This window comes from Nesoenas mayeri (assembly GCF_963082525.1).
Source record: "Nesoenas mayeri genome assembly, chromosome: 1".
Classification (NCBI taxonomy): Eukaryota; Metazoa; Chordata; class Aves; order Columbiformes; family Columbidae; genus Nesoenas; species Nesoenas mayeri.
The window spans coordinates 112,737,431-112,760,603 of NC_137541.1; the positions used below are offsets into that span (position 1 = coordinate 112,737,431).

Sequence of the window (23,173 nt, forward strand, 5' to 3'; positions counted from 1 at the left end):
TCTCTGATCTCCCATACTTGCCATGATGGTCAGTGCCCACAGAACACTCTAAGAAGTCAAATGGAATGATACCTATTGAAAACTACACCATAATTTATTTACACTTTTAATTTTTTTTTTAGGTAACTATGTTTTCTATTGGCTGACTTAAGCAAAGATGTCTCTTTAGAAAAGCTATATCAGTTAGGTACAAGCAAAAGAGAATGAATAAAATGTGTTGGCTTCACATCATCTAATAAAAAACACTGAAAACAATTATTCCTTGATACACTTGCTTGAGCACACGCACACATACAGCCTGACAAGCAGCTTAGAAACTGTAGATTAAAAGCTTTTATTCAAGCAGAACAGAAATGTAGACATTTCCAATAGTCAGTATCTATCTTATAGAAGTGTGTACATCCAAATGCCCAAAACATTCCACCCCATATTAAGAAAACTAACTTGAAGACATTCAAATCTTGTATGACCTCTTTTCTCTATGTATAATTTCCAGACAACAAAAGTATTCAAGTGACTTCAAGTGTTCCACATCCGAAACACTTATTTACAAGGAAAGAAAGCTGCTTCCTTAATGTTTTAAGTAAAAGCATTTAGTTAGAGGGAAAACAAAGGAAGAACTACTGTATGATTTGAAAAATTCCTTTTAAATGACATCACATGGTTACAGTGTAAAATGGGAGAAGTTTGGTCAGCAGTTAAAATTCTAGTAGTGAAGAGGTGAATGAGCATATAAACTGAATTCAATTTCATTTCACAGCAAAAGAATCATCTCACTTCATGGTATAAGCAAGAATTTTTTATAGATTAAGATTTTTAGAGGAGAGAAAGAGTCTTGCTGTTGGAACGCTGACTATCATAAAATAAAACCAGGAGCATGCAATCTATTTTACACAACTTGCAAACTAGCTGAAATTTTGCTAATGCTTTACCTGCCTTCCATCTTATCTGTCTTTATTACATATCGTTAGCAAGGCATTCTTGCAAGGTGAGAATTGCCGTACTAGATAAATAAATACTCTATAGGCTCTATAGAGCTCTCTCCAAAATAGTAGATTAAGAAACAGAGTAAAGTACCAAAGACAATGCTCTTGACCAGACTTCACTATGGCGCAGTCTGGCTGCACTAAATATGCCACATCTTAAGGAGACCTGAAAAATACAATAGCCACCATGCGTGTGACACAGTCTTTCCTGGATGGCAAAAAAAACAGGCAAGGAGACATCACTACTAAGGTGCTCTTAAAAAAAAAAAAAAAAAAAAAGAGAGAGAGAGAGAAGTTTTTCCATTCAATTTACAAGAACCAAACACTTTTTGAAAATGTCTCCAACTATTGTCCTAAATCCATTCTTTCTTTTGTAGTTCAAACAAACAAAAACAAAAAAGCTAAGAAAGCAGCAACCTCAACAATATATGCAGTGAATACCTTGGATAAGAAAAACCTTATAAAACAGTATGATGCATTGATGTTTCCAAATAATCATGAATAATTAACTCACACTTTCAAGGTTTTTTCTTTACAGTATACTTTAAATATGTTCTTGGTTCATTTCTAAAATATGATGCATTGTTTCTTTGTTTACCTTCAAGTTTGATGTTTTTGTAGAATTTATTTAAGCATGTAGTAGTGATAATAATGAATGGGACATTTAACATTCTTCATCTACAATTAAATGGTAGATATTTTATTTCCAGAGCAAATTCAAAGCATTTAGATAAGCAAAAAGCACTAAGTTCTTCTTGAAATATTGATTGTGAAATATAAATATTCTTAAAATATTTTTTCAGTGACTGTGGCTGAAAAAAAATATATCTACATATATGGAAAAGCAAGTGCAGAATGTATTACTAAGTATTATGAAGTCCAATAATAAATCACACATTCAGTCATAATATACAAAATTCATGTAACAGAGATAAGTAAAAGGCAGTACAGGTATAAATGAAGGATTATTTTCCTAGCTTGGCTGATATATCCATAGATTTCTATTATCTCATGTATTTCAGATGGATTGTAGCTAGAATTTTAGGTAAACAATAAATTTAAATTTGTCTCAACGCAAGACAATTTTTGTCAGCCAGTGTTCAAGAACCAGAGAGTGAGGAGTCACATGCTCTAAGGCTACAACAGTATGGGTATATAGGGTTTAGTCATCTCTTTTAAGAAACCAAAAGACACTATGAAAACAAGGAGAAGGACATCCTGAGGTGCTTATTGGGAAGTGTATACTGATAGGAAGAGAAAGGTGAACCCTATTATACCAACCTAAGGTCACAGAATTAGAGTTCTTTAGGTTGGAAAGGACCTTTAGTATCTCCAATTCCAACCATAAACCTGACACTGCCAAGTCCACCACTAAACCATGTCCCTAAGCATCACATCTACACGTTTTAAATACCTCCTGGGATGGTCACTCCATCGCTCTACTGGTGATAAGAGGAACAAAAATCTTAGAATCCCCTAGGCCTAATTTAGCAAGACTAGGCATGATGTAACAGAAACCCAATAGAGAAACAATAGCTTTACAGAAACTGGACATGAGGCAAAGCAGGATGTCCTTGGTTTGCAAGCTGGGAAAGTGAAATGTTCCATTAAGAAAGAGCTACATGACTTTTGCTGAGCAGTCGCACAAAATGACACTATGCATGTTCAATAAATTAGGTCTATAAGCCAATGCTTGGTGTCACCTGCAAACTTACTGAGGGTGCACTCAATACCCTCATCCAGGTAACTGACAGAGAAATTAAACGAGCTGTTGCCAATATTGACCCCTGAGGGACACCACTTGTGTCTGTCCACCAGCTGGATTTTGCTCCATTCACCACAACCCTTTGAGCTTGGCCATCAGTCAGGTTTTTTTTACACAGCAAATAGTAATCCCATCCAAGCCATGAGCAGCCAGTTTCTCCAGGAGATGGTTGTGGGAAACAGTGTCAAAGGCTTTCCTAAATTCTAGTTAGACATCATCCACAGCGTTTCCCTCATCCATTAAGTGGGTCACCTTGTCGTACAAGGAGATCAGGTGGGTCAAACAGGACCTGCCTTTCATAAACCCATGCTGACTGGGCCTGATCACTTGGTTGTGCTGTATGTGCCACACGATGGCACTCAGGATGATCTGTTCCATGACCTCCCCCAGCACTGAGGTCAGACCTACTAGCCTGTAGTTCCCTGCATGCTTCTTCTGGCACTTCTTGTAGATGGGTGTCACTTTTGCTAACTTCTGCTCAACTAGGATCTCCCCAGTTAGCCAAGACTGCTGATAAATAATTGAAAGTGGCTTGGTGAGCACCTCTGCCAGCTCCTTCAGAACCCTTGGGTAGATCCCATCTGGGCCCACAGACTTATGTGTGTCTAAGTGGTGTAGCAGGTCACCAGCCATTTCCCCTTGGGTTATTTGGGCTTCATTTTGCTCCCTGTCTTCTGGCTGGGTACCTGGAGCACAACTGCTACTGCTATTAAAGACTGAGGCAAAGAAGGCATTTAGTATCACAGCCTTTTCCTCAACCTCGGTCACTATGTTTTCCCCTGCATCCACCAGAGGGTGGAGATTCTCCTTAGCTCTCCTTTTGTTGCTCTTGTATTTATAGAAACATTTTTTGTTGCCTTTTATGGCAGCAACCAGTTTCAGCTCCTGTTAGGCTTTGGCCCTTCTAATTTTCTCCCTGCAAAACTTCACAGCATCCTTGTAGTCCTCCTGAGTAGCCTGCACCTTCTTCCGAAGGTCATCATCTCTCCTTTTTTCCCTGGGTTTCAGCTGAAGGTCTCTGTTCAGCCAGGTCAGCCCTCTTCTTTGCTGACTTGTCTTTTAGTACATGGGGACAGCCTGCTCCTGAGTCTCTAAGATTGCCTTCTCAAACAGAGACCAGCCTTCCTGGACTTCTTTGCCCTTCAGGGCTGCCTCCCCAGGGGAGGCCAATTAATCAAACACCCTAAATAGAAAAATAAGCCAATTAAGCCAATTAACAGCCCTGCTTTCCTGATGTCTTTCTCATGGAAACATGGAAACCTGCATGACTGTTTTCAAAAACTGTTGTTTGTCAAGGATTTCTGGAAATGCAACCCATATCAATGAAAAGCCCTGATGTTGCTGAGCTCCAATATTTCTTGTGTTTCTGTACTACAGCTCTGAATCACTTATGGAGCACTGTTACACACCCAGAAATTCTGGATCTTGGTGATGCATACAGGCTTACCCATTTTGGTTGTTTAGGACATGCAGAGAAAAAACAGCTTTACAGCATTACATCTATTATAGTGTTCTCCCCTGAGAACATGTGTGTGTACTTTAGACGTCAAATGTTCTTCTTAAGACAAAATAGGTTATCTAAAACCAACTAATCAAAACATTTATGTTTGTGAAACTGAGGCAGATCCTAATCTATGCTGAGATCTGTAGGCCTGCAACTATAGAAATGAAGAAAATGTAGCTCCCTGTCATCTTAAAAGCAGAAGCACAGCTTCAAATCTTTCTGAGGCAGTGTCCCCCTCTGTTCCAATTACATGGAAGTCTGGGAATCAGTCATTCAGTGCTACATCATGAACCGCACAATAAAACCTCTGTTCCTCTAAGTGAGGAGATTCCCCAGAACCAAAGCCCTCAGCAACATCTTTACTTTTTTTGGTTTTCTGTCATTTCAACTAATTTGTAAAGTGCATAGCTCAGTGGAAGCATTATGTGACGATGCCCTAAGGATAAACCTGAGAAAGATACAACTTTAAATATGTTAATTCTGGCACAGAAAAGGCAGTGTTCAACTCAATGCACCTGAGAGCAAAATTATTGAGTTGTATACTATTTTGAATGAGAAATCAAAAGGATTTCTCATCTCCTAGCAGAGACAATGATTGGCAACATTCGTTTTTCATCTTAAGCACACTGTCAGTTTTACCACCCTTATGAATTCAACTGCAACCCTGAAAACATTTAAAACTTTTCCTAGTCACGAAGGAAAGATTTTTACTTTGATGATTAATTTAAATGTTGATCAGTAGAACTGAGTTTTATTATCTGAGCATTGTGGGATGTTTTTAACCTAAGAATTTCCAGGAATTCTTTTAGAAATGTAATATATAGAGATTGATAGATAAATATAGATACAGATATAGTTATATGTGCACAGAGGAATTTCAGAATTCAGACCAAAAAAAATGTTCCATAAAGATCTATTTCCTAAACCTACACAGGAGCTTAATGTAGTATAGTAATTAAAAGGTCCACTGCAATTAACGGGAGCTGCAGGTGCACTTCATAATTTATTTTACAATTTGTTCTTGGCCTGCTAGAACATTGCTTCTGTTATAAATAACAGCCTGCATGACAAGTATCATATTATGCAAGCAGCTAAAATAAAGCACTCTCTATATTACCTGAACCAGTTAATCAAATAAAAAGTTTTAACTTGATGACTGATTGCACCTTTTGAACAAGCTGATTTCTATCACCATAATTACATTTGGAACAACAGATATATGTAATTTCTAGGTGTTTAACTTCATGGTGGCAATTACAAATTAACAGTAAATTGTTCTTAAGGGAGTACAGGCTTCCACATCTGAGCCTAAGCAAACTGGAATAAGGAGCATGAGTATGACCAGTTGCCTCAGATGTGGCCAGAACAGCTCTTGAAAAAGCAGTTGGGAGTACATCTTGCTGGACAGGCAGGTGACTGAGGAGTAAGATGTCATTTCAACATCTGGTCCTATGAAGCCAAGCAGATCCATCTCCAGCACTCATCTTCACACTGTTATATGCTACCCTCTTGTCCTTTTGAATCAGCCTAAGTTCTCAAAGAGCTTTTATACTGCTTCTCTGTCTGCAAATGGTTTAATTCATTAACCCTGAAATGTAACTCATCTTGTTTGATGAAAAACTCTCAAACTAGAGCAGAGAAGTATGGAATTGCATATGCATAGTAAATTTTGGTCTTCTACATGACTGCTGTTTTCGGGCATTTTACTTTTTATTTTCCATATTGAAACACAGCAGTGTTCTGTTTGTGTTTTTTAAATTCATAAGGCCCCTTGGTCAACTATTCTGACTATACAGACATTATACTTCTCAAAGTGAATGTATTCATATTCAGTATTTAACATTAAGAGGTAAATTAAATTAATCAAAATAATTATTCTTCCAAATAGCATTTTGTATATATTGTATTTTGTAGGTCAGGGATTAGATTTCCTAACAGTAGTGAACTGAGATCGTAACAAATTCTTATAGCAGTCCACAAAATATCCTGGACAGATTTTTTTTTACTGTAATGAATCCTTAGTTATAATGGTTAACTGTTACATAATGATTCTTGGCCCATTTCAAGTATGCTTATATTTTCATTTAAAGCTTCTAGAAACCATATTAAATGCATATTGCAGCTCATGTATTTTCTCCATAGTCAACAATGTGATACCAATACCATAGCAACCCGTAAATAGTTTGTGAAACATATCAGATGTTTACAATTTGTAACTGCACACAAGTGATGTTGGACTTATTTGGGAGGTGTCAGAGACAGAAAATATGCAATCACAGGAGTAGGACAGATCTGCGCTTATGACTCATATTCCCACTTGCACTTCCAATAATATTTTGGTACTTTTAATGTTTTTAACATTCAGCTGTTGACTCTGTATTTATGGTATTTCTAAGATTAGGAATTAGTGCATTTAGTAGCTGTTACTGAGAATTTCGGAAGCCACAAAAATAGTAACTTGACAATTTAGAGAAAATATTTACTAACAGATTATGACCTTTCTGTAAAGAATGTGCAGGTATGTTTCATTTGGGTAGGGAACTTTAAGTAAAATAATTGAAATGAAAATTACTGCAGAAACTTTAGAAAAGTCAGAGGTAAATACTAAGCAGTGAGAAGTTTACCTGCACTACCTGGAAACACAGTGCAAATTTAAACCAGAGCAACTAATTTTATGCTGGAAAGAAAAAATATATTTATTGACTTGTGTCATAAATGTGAACTGTCATAAAATCTCTTCATCCTAAGCCAGTTTTTAAATTGCAATGGGAAGCTAATCACAGCCTTCAAAATACTGAGTGTTCAGGTGAAGTAAACCAATCACTGGTAGCTAGAGTGTTAAAGACAAAAAAATAATACTTTAATGAAGGTAAGGTATGAAAAATATTTAAAAATATATTTAATTTATAGCCATTATTTCTTACTTACAACAGAAAGCTTGCTTTTTTTTTATTAAGAAAAGTATTTGAAAGTATTCTGGTAAACAGCTTTTGTTCTGTCATTCTTTCCTAATTACTTCAAACTCGCTTGAGTAGAGATCTGAACAGTCAGTCTGCAGGTTCAAGCTCATTAAAAGTGCAGATGTATTTGTAGCTAAAATAATGAAAAATTCTCTTCCATTCAATAGATCCCAATTTTAACAAATATCAGATTGTGATGAATAAAAAAAAAAAACAAAACCCAACCTTATTACTTCTGAAACAGTGAAGGAATCTAATTCTTGGGCATCTGTTTTCAAAAATTACACAAGAAATTTTTAACGAAGATGGAAAATACAAAGACCAGCCAGCACCACTGTTACAAGTCTGTCGATGACCTCATTTATGAGCCTTCACCTTATCAAGCTCCTATGTGAGATGTTGCTTCTCCTCATGATTACGATCCCTTGATTGGCTCTGCCTGGCCCGTGTGTTCCAGCAGCAGGGGACAAGGTGCAGCACCACACTGCAACCACAGCCCTGGGGTTGTCACCACCTGGGCACCCCAGTGCACACAAGTGCTCTGATGAGAAGCCACCACCTCCTTAAGTCCTCCAAAATTCAAGTGTCCCAGAGGCACAACTCGGCACAGGCGTGCACAGCATAATATGGCCTGATACAACTCAAGGGAAAAAAGACAGAGATCTTCTGGCAGTGCAGTTGAGAAGATTTTCAAAATTATTGCTGTTGTATGAAGAGGAAGAAACAGGCTTTTTTCTCCCTTTTTTGTCTGGGGTTAGTAGCATCTATTCAAGGAGCCAGTGTGACTTGCCCGAGACTCCAAGGTCTCCTTTTCTGTTTTAGTAACACTGCTCCAGAGTACAAACTCAGACCTCTCCAAAACATGCCACTTGCAGCAAAATGCTAACAAAAACTCAATTAAATTCCCAATTTGCCAACTATCAGTGTATCAGGCTTTCAATCAAGCTTCACTTTATTCAACTGCCTGGTTTATTCCAAAATTTGCAGTAAGGTAAAATGACTGCATGCGCTAAAATTACATTCTCATCTAATTCTTAGCTGGATGGATTAAACTGCAAGATACAGAAACATTAAACACTGAATTCAAACTTCTACAGCTTTGAAACTCTTTGATAAAGGCAAATGAAAGATAACATCCTACACAAACATAACTCGAGCATAACCTCTTGATCTTCGGTACCAAAGAAAGGAGATTCAAAGCCAATAAGTCTGTGCTTTGCCTGGGATCAGGATTTGACCTTTTAAAACTCAAAAACCAGCTTCTTTTTTACTGAAGAGCAGTACAGGTTCCTGAAGTTGTTTTGTTCTGTTTTCTTGCCTGTTTTTATTTAAATTGTCCTTTTATGGTCATGATAATTCTCATTCGATAAATCTCCCAACCTACCACTTTGATTAACATTAGTGTCTAGTGAACTTATGATCAGTTTCAGTTATTTCTAGAATTTCATGGGTATGATCTGTTTCACAGTTCCTATACAGGTATTTTAATGTATATTCCAAATTATTTAGGAAAACTGGATTAATACATTGAAACTCTCGAAATTATATCATGTATCATCTTCTCTTTTCAAGTCAACCAAGCACAGGGTTCTCGATGATTACAGGAAATATTCTGAATTTACAGTGTTTATTATCAATGCAGTGACAATTATACGTTCTCACACAGAATAAATTAGTAGAAGCAAAGCAAGCAGACAATCCAGAGGACTATAAAGGCCCACCTTGTGCAAGCACTGGGGGTGTCCACCCACCAGCCTTTCATTTACAGACCTTCGGTATTGTGTATACTGTTTTCCAACCAAGTGGACCCATGAACTTGAGTCACCTCTCTCCCCACTCATACCTATGGGCAAGACATGACAATGCTGCCCAAAATTTCATGGCTATTTTGGCTGCCTCTCCATACTGAGCCTACAAACACTGTCAGTAATAATGCCAGGATCACTTTCTTGAGTTATAACATCATTTGCAAGCTCAGCATCATGTGAGCATGATATAGCCTGTTTCTCTGAAATATTCATTGTGTCGCATTTATCTATGATGAAGATCATCTGCCACTTGTTGCGTATCCACTCATTTTTAGTTTCCTATGATCAGCTCATCATTTGAGTACCTGAGACAGCTTAATGTCACGGACATTCTTGGAAATGTCACCATACACCTCTGTTTCCAACTAAATTCTCACATTCATGCACCTTACAAAAATATGCTGTAGTTTCTGTTACTTCTGTTATCTGCCCCACCATCCCCCAGCTGATGAGTATGTTTGAATTTGGCTTGAGAAATATGTCTGAAATGGCTTATGCTCCATCTGTAAACTGTGCAGGATTATCAAAATCAAGTTCTTTCATCTCGGTAAGCAACAGCAAAATAAACAGCATCTAAAGTTTCCTTGCTATTTAAATAATGCTTAGCAACATTACACTTGAATTAGAAATCACTGTAAGATTTCATGTCTGGAACCCATTCAGTTGCTAATTTCTTACCGCTTCCTTTATCTTGAGATCTGCTGAGCCAATAAAATCAAATAGAAAACAAAATTTCAATTGATGACTAGTCTTCTGTCTGAACTGCTGAGAATCAGATTTCAAAGCAGAGTGCAATGTATTGACTACAAAGAATAAAACATTAATTCTATTTTAAAAAATTAGAATTTTATTTTTTAAACAAATTAAAAGTTTTCTGATTTGTAAAAGATTCTAAGTGTTAATATGTTTTTTTTCTTTAAATTAAATTTAATTAAATGAAAATGTCTTATACCCAGTTTGCTCTCCCTTCAACACTATTTTTTTGCTTTATGGTTTTAAAATACAGTTCTATTACTCTCAAAATGGAACAAAAAACTTAGAATCACCCTCATAATCGTTAACTTCTTTTAACTGTGAAAATTTTAATTTTTAGGAAAGATAAATATTAAAGAACTATTGAAACTTAAGTGATACAAAAAATATAAGCACACTGGCTCAAGAGTTGGTTTGGAAAACAATCTATACAATGGACAATGCCATGACTATATTTGCTCTTTTGGACTGCTAGCAGTAACAACTTGGAAAGAAAAATAAACAAACAAGCAACACCAAAACAAACAAACTAACAAAAAAACCCAAACAAAAAACTAACAGAAAAAACCCACCACACACACACAAAAACAAAACCCAAAAAAACAATACAGAGCAAGATCTAGAAGACCAGGGTGTAGAAGACTGAGGCAGAGGTACAGCCAAAGAGATATTGAAGTCCAAAGAGATATTGAAGTTAGTGTTCAGATATCTGGCATGGCTCCTGTTCAAAACCCAGATATGATAACGCAGATTGAGTTCAGGTACATATTTCTTGACATGATTTAGCTGACCACCACTTTGCTGCAATTGCTAGTGATAGTCATACTCAATGGTATCTATGCAATAGTGGTTTCAATAAAATGGTTCTTATACAAACATACACTGAGACACATATAGGTGAGAATCTGAGTGAGGAAGAAGTGCAGGAGAAGCAAGTAGAGGTCACTTTCTTCAACTTTTCTTGTTTGCCCCAAGCTTTGTTCTTAATGAAAAATTAAGGTACATTGGGTGACATGGGTTTCAGGTTCTAAAAACCAAGAACTTGACTGTATCCCAAACCAAATTAGAATATATAACAAACAACTGAAAGAAGTCAGAGCATAAGAGAGATGAAAATCCCATGACACCAAGGCTACATGAAGATTGCACAGCAGATAAGCCTACAGTCTTTTCATGCCTAGGATCAACAATAATTGAGACCTAGCTAGAACACACCACATATTCCTGTCACCTAGGCTTCTTTTCTTTAAAAATCCAATATGTAAGAGTGAAAAGATGAGAGAGGAAAAGAAAAAGCATGTACTGGGAGGCAGCACCCATAATGAGGGTAGAATCTGTTTCCAAGACATGGGAGCAAAAAGCGTTTCCTGTCTCTAACACAGCCAGGAAGACTGGGCAATGAATAGAAGCGCAAACTCCTCCATCCTTATGTGCATAGATCTCACTACAGTACATCAAAAGCATTTATATTAGTTTAAAACAATTCTATCTGTATTCCTTCTACAGCAATGCATTTATTCATGCAGAGTTCACTAGGTCTCTGCAATCATTGTCCTCAAAATTACTCAAGCTGTTGTTCCAGAAGCAAACAAACTAACCAGTCAACAAGCCAAACAGACCAAATGGAAGAAGGTATGTGCAAGTGTTTAATAAAGATTCTTCTTCTAGGGAACATTACTGTATTACTCCCATTTAACAGATGCTAGACTTCCTTAAAATACAGGATGTGCCAAGAAATTCCATATACTGTTAACATCACCTTTGAGCCAAAACAGCATTCAGACACACATTTCTATTGTTAAATGAAGGAAAGTACAACACCAGTCTTAACTAGAACTGGAACATCTTTCATGTTCTCAGACAAAACTCAACCACCAATTTCTTTCTTCTATGCTTGCTGCAGCAGCTTACAGGGCTATTAAAATGATGTGTTATTGTTTTGTAAGTGTTAGCACTTATGTAAAAAGTTAAGGCTTGGAAACACAGATGGGTTTCCATTGTACAGAAGAACAGCTTTTAGTGTGATAAATAAAGGCCAAGGACTCCCTTGTGTAACAAGTAGCATTACCATCAACACCTGGAAATATAGCAGAAAAATATTTAAAGCATCACTGTAGCTTCTGACAGTTATAGCCTACATATTGTGTCTTTTTCTTTTAACACGCTCCAAGAGAAACTTTAATCAATATTAAACTCAATAGTAAGCTTTCAAAAGAGGTGCTGTTAACGCGGCAAAAATGTATTTCAATCAGAAAACAATTGGTTGCTTAAAATGTGAAAGGAATTAGTTTCTCTTTTCAACATGACTTTACTTTTGGTGATTATTTGTAGTTTTAACAGTTTTGTTCAAAATGTTGACCCTTCAAGGAGTGCTAGAATAACCACCTCTAAAAAACAGCAGGAGACAAAGGCACAGCAGGAAATCATTCCCACGGAGGAAGGGAAGGATCATGGCCCAAAACCACATGGAAATGTCTGAGTTCATTGTGATGTAGTTTAACAACTTTGTGAAGAGCAGTAAGTATATATATATATATATATATAGGCATATATAGGGAGAGTATATATAGTATATATAGTTTATATAGTGTATATATATAGTTTATATAGTTTATATAGTATATGCATAGTTTATAGTATAGTATATATAGTGTAAATATATAGTTTATATGTATATATATACTCAGGCAAACATTTTCACAGATTTTGCCCCACAACTGAAAACAAAGATAAATGACACATCAGAAGTAAAAAAAAAAAAAAGTGCTGCATGTTACTAGTTCTCCTAGCAAATGTCAAGCATACCTTAATAAGGAATATTTTGATTTTTAAAAAACATGCATGAAGAAAGCTTTACCAGAGACTGTATTTTAAAGCAGAATGCCATGTCAGTTTCAGCCTAGTATCTGAGTTAAATTGATCCAGAAGTGATTACAAATAACATTAAATTAACCTATGAAATGCAGATATTAATGGCAGTAATGATAAGAAGTGCATTAGATTAGGATTAAATGTATCAATTAGCTAAGGTATTATTAGTACTACTGAGAGATATTTTAATTACATACTATCAAATAGAAAGACGTTAAAAAGACTGTACATTACATAAATGAAGCTCCATTCTGTTCTACTTTCAACCAAGCAATCAAGTTTGTTTGTGTTTCGTTGGGTTTTTTGTTTTGTTTGTTTGTTTTTTAACATTAGAAGTGGAATTATAAGTGTGGAATATGGAAGGGAGTGGTGGCCACTGACAGGAATAAGTGGAAAAAAGAATTTGAAAAAAAGATCAGGGATATGAAATTTTATTATTGATAATTTGTTATGAATATGAAAACACTAGAAGTTGAGAGCTTCATTGAATGCCAGAAGCAAATCTAAAATAACCAATAATAACTTCACAGTATTTATGCTCTTTTTTAACCTACCTCTTTTTCTTCTCCACCAATTGTTTGCAGATCTCCTGCCACCGGGTATTCAAACTTTCCAGTTGTTCCTTCAGCACCTTAGCATCTGCTGTTGACGACTGCTCAATAATCTCTTCACCAGTTACATTCAATGCTTTGAGAACAGCTTGCTGTCGCCCAATGTCATCCTGGAGCTCCTGAAAATTACCAAATGTATATATGTATTCATAAAAATGTCAAACATGAAACAAAACCCTTCATCGCATACTGGCCAGATGGAAAGAGGTGAAACTTTGAGCTCTCCTCTGAATTCTAAATGAAAAATACGAAGCCAAGTAGACAGAAAGATACATCTCATGTTTCAGTAACAAGTACCTTTCAGTGCATCTCTGCAGTCTTTTTCTTCCCCCTGTATTCTTGTCTGCTAGAGATTATTACAGTAATATTCTGCAGATTGATTAATAAGAAAAACTTGCAACAAATTTACTTTTCTACCTCCAAAGATACAAATCATATTTATTTAACAGCCTATGAAGCACTTTAAAATTTAAAGTGCGCAGTGTTTGGAGTTCCTATTAGCCATCAACACAAATAAGCAATCTCAAGAAACCAAAGACTCTTTGAAGTACTTCTATTGATTCCATTAAGAACACGTTTGACTTCAGTTGTGCGAAGCCTGATAATCCATTCTCCCATGGCTTTTTGTGCATGTTTGTTTTCTTTTTTGTGTGTATTGGGAGGAGTTGGTTTGGTTTGGAGTTCATTTGTTTTTTTGGCAGGCAGGGTAGTATTGGGGCACATGGAAGAGGGAACCTACACTTCTAAGGAAAAGTATTACTTACATTGTTTCTACTTACACAGCAAAATGTAAATCTACCAAAAGATAACCAAGATGAACCATTTTCTAAGTTTTACTAAATGCATTAAAATATATTTTCTACACCTTTTATCATAAAAAGCTATCATACCTGTTGCTACCTTACACTGTGTTTAAGAAAGCCACAGTTCTGAATCTGTAGCTTAGATTTAAATACTGTATGTCTGTTTAAGAAAGTTCATACTTATAAATAAGGAAATCAGCCTTTTCATATCTTTAATCATCAGTAGAGCATGAGTAATTTTTTCCTTGAATTCCTCAAAATGTACAAGCAGGGAAGTGGAAAATAATTTTCAACAGTTTACTGCTAAAATAAGCAGAAACTGAAATAACTTCAACAATTCATACTTATGATAGGTTTCACAACCTGAGGAAGTGTGTCTGAATCTTATCTACACACAAAAGCTTTCAAGCAAAACGCTAAATCTACCTTTTCAGGAAGAAACAAAATATTTTAGCATATCACACTCTGGAACAACATTATATGTTTGTCTTCTCTTTCTAAATAAGCAAGTTAGTAAGTCTGCATACAAACATTAAATTTATCCATGAACTGGTTAAAATGGACAGGATACAGCTTTCAGGAATGTATAAGATTAACATGACTACTATTCATGCCTTTTTAATATATCATGTGCATTAGATCTTCAGGCATGAGATTATGACTGAAAGTTCACAAACTGAACCATACCTGAAGTTAATTTGTTTTAATATGACCACACCTCAGTTGCCAGTTACTAATGCGTGGAAGTGCAGAAAGTCAGGTGCATGTCCTATCCCAACTTCTGCACAAATTTTAAACCAACATTTTGAACACCAACAGCAGCACAACCAGGGACACAGAGGTCAATGGCAGCTCGCTGCTGCGGCATTTCCCCACAGTTGCAATAATCTGCAGACTGTTTTACTATGTTTTTACAAGACGAGAAAACTTTTTTTCTGCTGGATCCTAGCAAGCTACAACCGCCCAGTCACGTCGCCTCAAGCAACCTGCTGGCCCAAAGTGTTCCAGCACACTTTGCTTTGCCTGCGGAACATGTAAGATTTCAAGATACTACTGTAGCAGAAGCTACAAGACCTTCTAAGACCCAGAAAAACCTCTATGAGGTATCAGATTTTCTTGTCTTTCTACGATGCACAGTAATACAATAATACCTGGTCCAACCTTTGGCTGTTATTTTGAGGTACACAATTCTCTATTAGGAGTAAATAGCAGTTATGGACAAGTAGTTTGCCTAAATGCAAATATTCTCTATTATTGTGAGGCAGAAAAGTCACTGGTCTTTCCAATACACACCTCAGTTTTGGTAATGCCCAGCTTAAAATTAATATTTTGGTTTTTGTACTCATTCATTGTATTTCATGTTGATTTTAGTGCAAGAGCCTTTGCATTACGCAATAGGGAGAAATACACTGGTAAATCAGTACAATAAGATGTCCAGTCTAAGGAAAAATATATCACAATAAGTGGTTTATTTCCAGTGAGTCATCTGAAAAAAATGTGCTATTGCATGTAACTGAATGAACTTAATATCCATACAACTTACACACAAAAAAAACCCACCTCAAAAAACCCCTCTACTTACGGAATAGGAGATCAAGGCAAGGAAAGGAAAGAGGGGAAATTCTAGTCCTTGAACTCTAAAGTGTCCAGAATTAAAATTTGTAGAAATTTGAGGTTATCTTTGCATCAGCCTTTCTAAATGGCAAATAATCACCAGTCAGTATATTATTAGAAAATAAAATGCTAATTACAAACCTCTTTAAATACTCTTCCTGAGCCCTTTTCCTGCATTCACAGTATCTTAAATTAGTTTTTCTCCCTCCCCTAGCATAAAAACTCACCAAAAAAACCCAAACCAAACGAAAACAAAACAAAAAAAAAACCAAACCAAAAACAAAACACCACCACCAACAAAAAATCAACACTATTATATGATTTCCACACTTACTTCAGTTGATGTAAAATTGACCAAGGGAATTTTCTGATTTTTCCGTGGTATATTATATAAAGTAAAAAGAGAAAATAGCTAGCTCAATGACAGAAATGGTCTTTGAACTTAAGACCCCTGTTGCCAAAATGGGAACCTTGTGCAGTATGTGTAGGAAGGAGAAGTGTGAACTTCCATGAGATCATGAAAGGACTCTAGCCATCTGGATATCAGATCACCATGAAAATGCCAATTTGAGATTTCATTTTTTTTCCCAAGTGCTCTATACATTTTACACTCTTCACATTCTGAAACTGAAACAACATGTGCTGATGAAGTTTGTCTAGATTCCATGGCCTAAGAAAAAGCAGATTATTCTTGCTACCGGGTACCACACAAAACACAGCAACCCATTAACCCATTTAGTTGTTCTTTTTTTTTTTTAAAGTAGTTTTGTTTAAAGTGGACAGAAGTGTTTTTAACTATTTTGCTCAAACTCATGTTTTCACGCACTCATCCCAGAGCTATGAACCACAGTCTTTTCACTACTTACATTCAGTATCTACAACTTGTCAACAGCTATAGTTCCCTATTCATTCCCTCTCTATCCTGGACACACACCTGCATGAGGGCAAGGTGCTGGGAGCCTACAAGGAGTTGTCCCCCACAGTCTTACGCTGACATTGAACCTGCTGACATTGTCCCCCACAGAAGGAATGCTGTTTGAATCTGCTTCTTGTAGTTTCACTTCACATTTCACCCTTTTGCACAGAAACGGCAAAGTGAAAAGGCACTTCGCCCTCTGGATTCGCAGCTTCCTTAGGTCAAGATACTTGTACTTGCAATTATACAGTTTGTAATCACTTTGCAGACACAGTGAGCAAACAAACATTTAAAAATGGGATGTTTATATGCTATTAAAAATAAAACAACTCAGAAAAGACAAGACTTCATCATATTTGTACATACCGAGCTAATCATAATTTTGAGTGGATTGCAGATACGTCTACGTACTTTGTGTTTTCACCATGTTGCATTTTTAGCTACTAAGAAAAGCAGATTATAATATAGATACCAATCACTATAATTTTTCTTTCTTGTAATACCCAAGCATAAATAAGTAGGGAATGACACATCAAAGTAAAGTTTAGAAATTCTGTCAGATTAAAAATTGCAACAATAGTTGTCGCACCCTTTTTCTTTTAATGTTCTTTCCATAGTTTTAAGAAAGTGTATCATTCAAGGAGCCAAAGAAACTTTCTCCTGAATATGGATGATCAGTGTATATCTTTAAGTCAGGTTATTAACAGAACACGCAATGATGCTCAGTTAAATGACATCTAAGAGTTACGCTACACAAATTTCTACACAGTTGTAGAAAAACTGCACATGGACTTTAGAGACATTTTTATGGATCAAGATCCAGTAGATAATAGTTTTGGATACCTAAAAATGCCTTTACTTTGTGTGGAGCAGGCTGATTCTTTGTGAATCATCTCGTAACACATGTGTTTAAAATGCAGCAACATACTCCTGTTGATTCAATCACACTATTTTACCTAACAAAATGAAAGCAAACAATATGCTCCTCACTGACATTGCATTCTCTTTTTAAAGCCCTGACTGTGCCTTTTTCTTGGTTTAGACAGCTGCCAGTAACCTTATTTCACCATGAACAAATACAACTGTCAAAAAGTTATCTCATCAAATCCAATCCTACATCAAACAATTTTATCTACTGCATAAATAATATGTAATTATAAAAAGTCCTTTAGTTGTATAGATTTTTTTTATTTGAAGGAGGTTTTTGTGGTGTTTCCCTCCACAAACACTTAGTGGACACTTATTCACAGTTCAGTATCTATTTTGTCATAATGATACTACACATTTGCTTAATCTACCATCATCAATATCATCAAGAGTTTGTTACACTTTGTTATTTTTGTCCTGAGAAACTATGATTAAACTTTTTGTAGACAAAGAGAAGTAACTTATATAATTGATGAAAAATTTTACCAACCAGTGTCAAGGAAAATTCCTTACACCATGACATCCCCAGGTGCCACATTTTTTTTCCTCATGCCATTCACAATGCTTGTGACAACTGACCAGGTAAAACAACAATGACAACAACATTATTGGTTCAGACAGATTCCTGGTAATAATTAAAATAGTGAAAAAGAAAATTATTTGAGTGGATGATGATTTGAAGTAAACCAGTTTGATTGCTTTTCCTGTATTATTAATTTTAAACATTCAGAGTTCTTACCCACTTACCTAAGTGGGTACAAAAATGGCATCATTTCTTTGCCTTTATTTATTATTTGTTAGTTAATTGTACATACGTCATGCAATTCTTCCTACAATCTCATTTCCGCATGTCATTGAATGAAATAGCATTTTAGTGTTAAACTTAATCATAAACTATTCTATGAGCAACCCTACCAGTATTTTCCTCTTTCTATTGTAGTAGACAAACATGCTTAACAATAATTTATTGTTATGGAAAAGCCCTGTAGCAACATGAAGAAACACCACAAAGAAGCTAATTTCTGTCAGAGGCACTAGCTGGCACAAAATGTTTTCAGGAAAAAAAAAAAATAAAATTGTATTGCCTTTCCTTAATTTAGGGTAAGCTACAGATCCTAAATTCATGTAAACATATCATGCACCAACTTTAGAAATCTGCAGTCTTGAATTTGACATTAATGTACTATGATTCAGTCATTTGCATAAATCTCTCTGCTTCCTCAAATTGTTTAAAAGCATAAGGTTGACATAAGAGTGTCTACGCAGATGCAGCAATATAAATCAGAGTGCTGTGAAAACATTTGGTAGAAAACTATCCCAAATACAATTTGCTAGCATTTGGTTACCAAAATGAATTTGCCCATTAAAAGTACGTACCTCTGTTCAAGATTCTATTAGAAACAAGGAAGAAATTAATTTTCCAGACAGTTAAATCACATTGATTTAATCTGGAGACACATTACAGGCACTTTTGGGGGATTAAAACTATCAACAAAAAGTAGATGTTTTTTCCTAGGTTGTTTTGCTATAAGCAACTGTGCAATCTTCATTATTATGTGTGCATTATGTTTGTTTTTGTGTTGTTATTATTATAGTATGAATTATGGAATCTCAGGGTAGCTGATAGAGATGCAAGAGATGAAAAAAAGTAAAAAAATTTAAGGCAATGTTTGCTAAGGAGTTGACAATAATTCAAAGAGAAATGTTTTCTTCTTAGCATAAACTATAGGAATTATCTTGGTTTGAATATTATTATCAAGTCTGTGAAAAGAGCAGCATTTGAAAGAGTTGACAGTAGGCTCTGGGCAGATTCTACCTGTAGAGAAAAACTGGGATCATTTTTTCAGTTGTACTGGGTTTGTACAACAAACCAGGTTGTACATGAGAAACCAAACATGAGAAACCAAAGGAAAAGAAAATTGCTGCAAATCTGTTTGATGAGTAAGAAATAAATATTGTAAAACAACAAGGACATTTCATTCTCACCTTATTTTACTAAAATTGTTATTAGAATTATTTGTTGTGTAAGCATCAGCTTATATAATAGTTTATAAAAAACAAAAATTTTGCTTCATTTAGCATGCAAACTGCTTGGTTGGAGAGCCTTAGGAAACTACTATTCCATCTTGCTTGGATATTACTTTTTTTTTTTTTTTTTTCTTATATTTTGATGCTGTTTAATTAAAAAAAACACAAGGACCTGTCGATGATTGTTACTGTACACAGAGAAGTGTGGTTACAATGAAACTCCACAATTATACTTTTTAACAAACTAAATGGAGATATACTACTTCTCATAGTCTGTTAGAAGCTTCTATTCAGAAAGAGTCCCAGATTTGTTTAGAAGTCTTAATGTCTTCCAGATTTTAACGCTTGACTGCATCTCTTCCTTCTAGAACAAAGACAAATTTGTTCTTCACAAAATAAAGTATAAGGTCTGAAATTCCTGTATTTTACCTGTACGAATTCTTTAGTCTAGCCTGCTGTCCTTCAGAAAGCAGTGGTCTTCTATACTGCAATAGCCTAGTAAATTCACACTTCAACTTACAGAATCATAGAATGGTTTAGGCTGCAAGATCATCTATTAATAGTTCCCACCCACTCACGTGGGCAAGGACACCTTCCAGCAGACCAGGTTGCTCAAAGTCTCATCCAGCCTGGCCTTGAACACTTTCAGGGATGGGGCATCCACAGCTCTTCTGGGCAACCTGTTCCAGTGCCTCTCCACCCACATGGGGAAGAATTTATTCCTTATATCTAATGAAAATCTGCCCCCTTTCAATTTAAAGTCTCTCTCCAGCTTTCTTTTAGGTCCCCATTAGGTACTGGAAGGCTGCTATAAGGTCTCCCCACAGCCTTCTGTTCTCCAGACTGAACAACCCCAACTGTCTCAGCCTGTCTTCATAGGAGACCCCGCTACAGTAATTTGAGGTTCTTGTCACTAATGCCTGTGCTGTTATCAACTATAAGTCCAAATGCATCTCCAGTTCTTACTAATACTTACTGATTTTCCTTCATAATTAGCTCTTGAGAGGTAGATATTGCCTGGTAGGACCAATTATTATCAATTTCACCAAGGTGACAATCTGGTTTATGAGAAGATCAAGTGAAACTTTTGTCTGGTTCCCTGCTGACTGTAATGAAAATAAGTTAACCTGAATTTGTCTCTTCTTCTAATTGAAGTTTCTCATACCTTTAAATTCACAGGAGTAAGAAAGGAAAGAGGAAGTAAAGGCTTGCAAACTTAAATTTTCTCTCACTTATACCTACTGGGATTAACCTATTTTGAAAACATTAATCAATGTTGTCTCAATTTCCTTTCCTCTTAGAATGATACAACTTGGAGTTTAGAATAACTTGATATTGGCTCTTGAAAATCTTCTGAAAGCAACAGCTGAGCAACTGCAGTTCTAAAAGCTGCCTCTTACCCCCACCCAAAGGTGTTACAAAAATCCGTGCATTACACTTTTGTGTTTGATTTCCTTTAACCTTGCCTGTACAGAAAGTTACAAAGCACTCTCTGGGCCTCAAAAGCATTGAAAAAAGACATATTATTGGTTCAGATGAGAGCTGACCATGGCAATTTAGTCATTTTATTGAAAAGTATTTAGATAAATGGTATTGTTTCCAAATGCTGACACTTTGCAATCGCCTAACTCCTTGAGGTTGTATAAAGATATTCACCAGCAGATTAATAAACAAGAAAGTCCATCTCTACCATTATTTCCAGTGAGATGTAATTGTTAAAATGGGCCATATTCCTTTAAATCTGCATTTCACTTCCTTTTCTAAAGCGACACAAAATTGTGATGAAAGTAATTTCTATATTAAACTGTAAAGTGAATGACCAGAGGTCTATTTTGTGTTTCTAATCCAAATCACACAGTTCCTTCTTATTGTTATATTAATTCTACTTAATTTTAGAACTGATTTAGAAATACTGCAGGGAGAGAGAAGATACTTCTTTTTCTGAAAAAAAATCCATTTCTACAGCATTCTAACTATAGTGCTTCAGGTTAAATACCTAAAATTGAACTATAAGTTGAAAAAACAGCTCACTGATTTTATAGTACAAGTGTATGCCACTGAAATACATTAGTTTTCATATTGACTTAGCACCAAAATGTAAAAACAAGCCTCTATTAAAGAACTTTTCTATTTACCTCTACACTAACTTGGGACCGTGGCCTGATTTGATACCATATCTAATGTGCAGTTTATGATATTTACAACATTTTGATATTTTACCTGTACTGCAAAGCTATAACTGAATAAACAATGTCAATGATAAGAAAAATTGCACCCTCCATTGTCAATCACTTTCCAGCTATCACAAATCAAACTACTCACATAATAGGTCCCAGTACATTAAAAATAACAGCATGGCCTAGTTTCTTCAAACATAGCCTATCCTTAAGTTTTCAAGGACGTCAGCAATGCTGATGGAATTACCTTAATATCAGGCCAGCTTTTTTAACTAAATACATGATTTTATTTTATTCCAACTCAATGGGAACACAGTTTTTCATTTTTGTGCCATATTTAAATAAATTGTTTTTTCTTAAATTAAAAGCAGATACTTATTACACTTTCACGACTTCACAGCTTTTCCTGATTCTTACAGAAATATCCATACACTTGCATAACCTAACTTATGTCCCATACACCTGCTATCTTTCAAAAACTAGAAAACTTCTGTTTGCTTTCCTATGGAATCTATACCTTGAAAGCCCCACCCCTAGTCTTTAACTTGGTAACACTGGAATAAATGCATGTGCCTCAGCAACCTGCTTGCATTTCAATCACAATATTTAAGCTGTTATATATGACCCCTTTCTTTTAAAATTACTAGATTGTCATTTGTTAGTGCCTCTGACTATGAAAAAAATAACATCGTCCTGGAAATATTGAACAAGTCTCTGGTGCTGGTCATTTATAGCTTCCCTTTAAGACAAACTACTGCAGATATTGTCCCTTTCCAGCAATTGACAGGCTGTTTATATAACTCTCAATTTCTGAGTTTCCATCCACACATTTCACACTTCATTTTAAAGGAAGTTAAAATAGTATATGCATTTTTTCAATCAGAAAATCCATACATATTTGTTCTACATCACTAATATTAAAAAATACTTTTTGACAGGCATAAGAAATGTTTCTGAATATTTCTTTATTCTATAGAAACTGCCCAAAAATCAGTCATGTATCAGATAAGGTAGGAAAACCAACCACTAAAGATGTCGTGCCTACTTAAAAGGAAAAAACAATGGCAAAAAGCCTTGGACTGCATTCTGACTTGACTGCAACTGTAGCAAGTCATAAAGGAATAACTGTACCCTGGGTAACATCCCAGACAGCAAAAGTGGCTTCCCAGTTGTGAAGAATTAGTGTGATAGGTAAGAAGATGAGTCGGTTTGGGCTGGCAACTGTTTACATAGAGACAGATTCGAGTGCAAAGGAAGTAAAATGGTATGAGGTACCATGTACAGCCTCACTTAATAACTTACCCGTTATACATTGCTGCATCATAGTCTCACATGAAAACAATATCTGGACAAACCACAGGCCCTGGTTCAATGAGATAATGTAGGCAAAGCTCAAATATTGCCTGAAATTTCAGTTAGGTTAAAACTAGAAAAAATAAGCCAACTAGCA

The 23,173-nt window shown here is 35.6% G+C and overlaps 1 protein-coding gene across 5 annotated transcripts in view; it reads right to left on the bottom strand.

Moving 5' to 3' along the window:
* Positions 1 to 23,173, bottom strand: part of DMD (dystrophin) — a gene marked incomplete at both ends in the record, with an annotated part of 1,256,016 nt that overhangs the window by 414,831 nt on the left and 818,012 nt on the right. For all 5 annotated transcript variants that reach the window (XM_080362523.1, XM_080362521.1, XM_080362520.1 and 2 more), the window contains one exon: positions 13,202 to 13,377. In XM_080362523.1, coding sequence (XP_080218649.1) covers positions 13,202 to 13,377 — 176 coding nt within the window. The remainder of the gene's footprint in view (positions 1 to 13,201; positions 13,378 to 23,173) is intronic.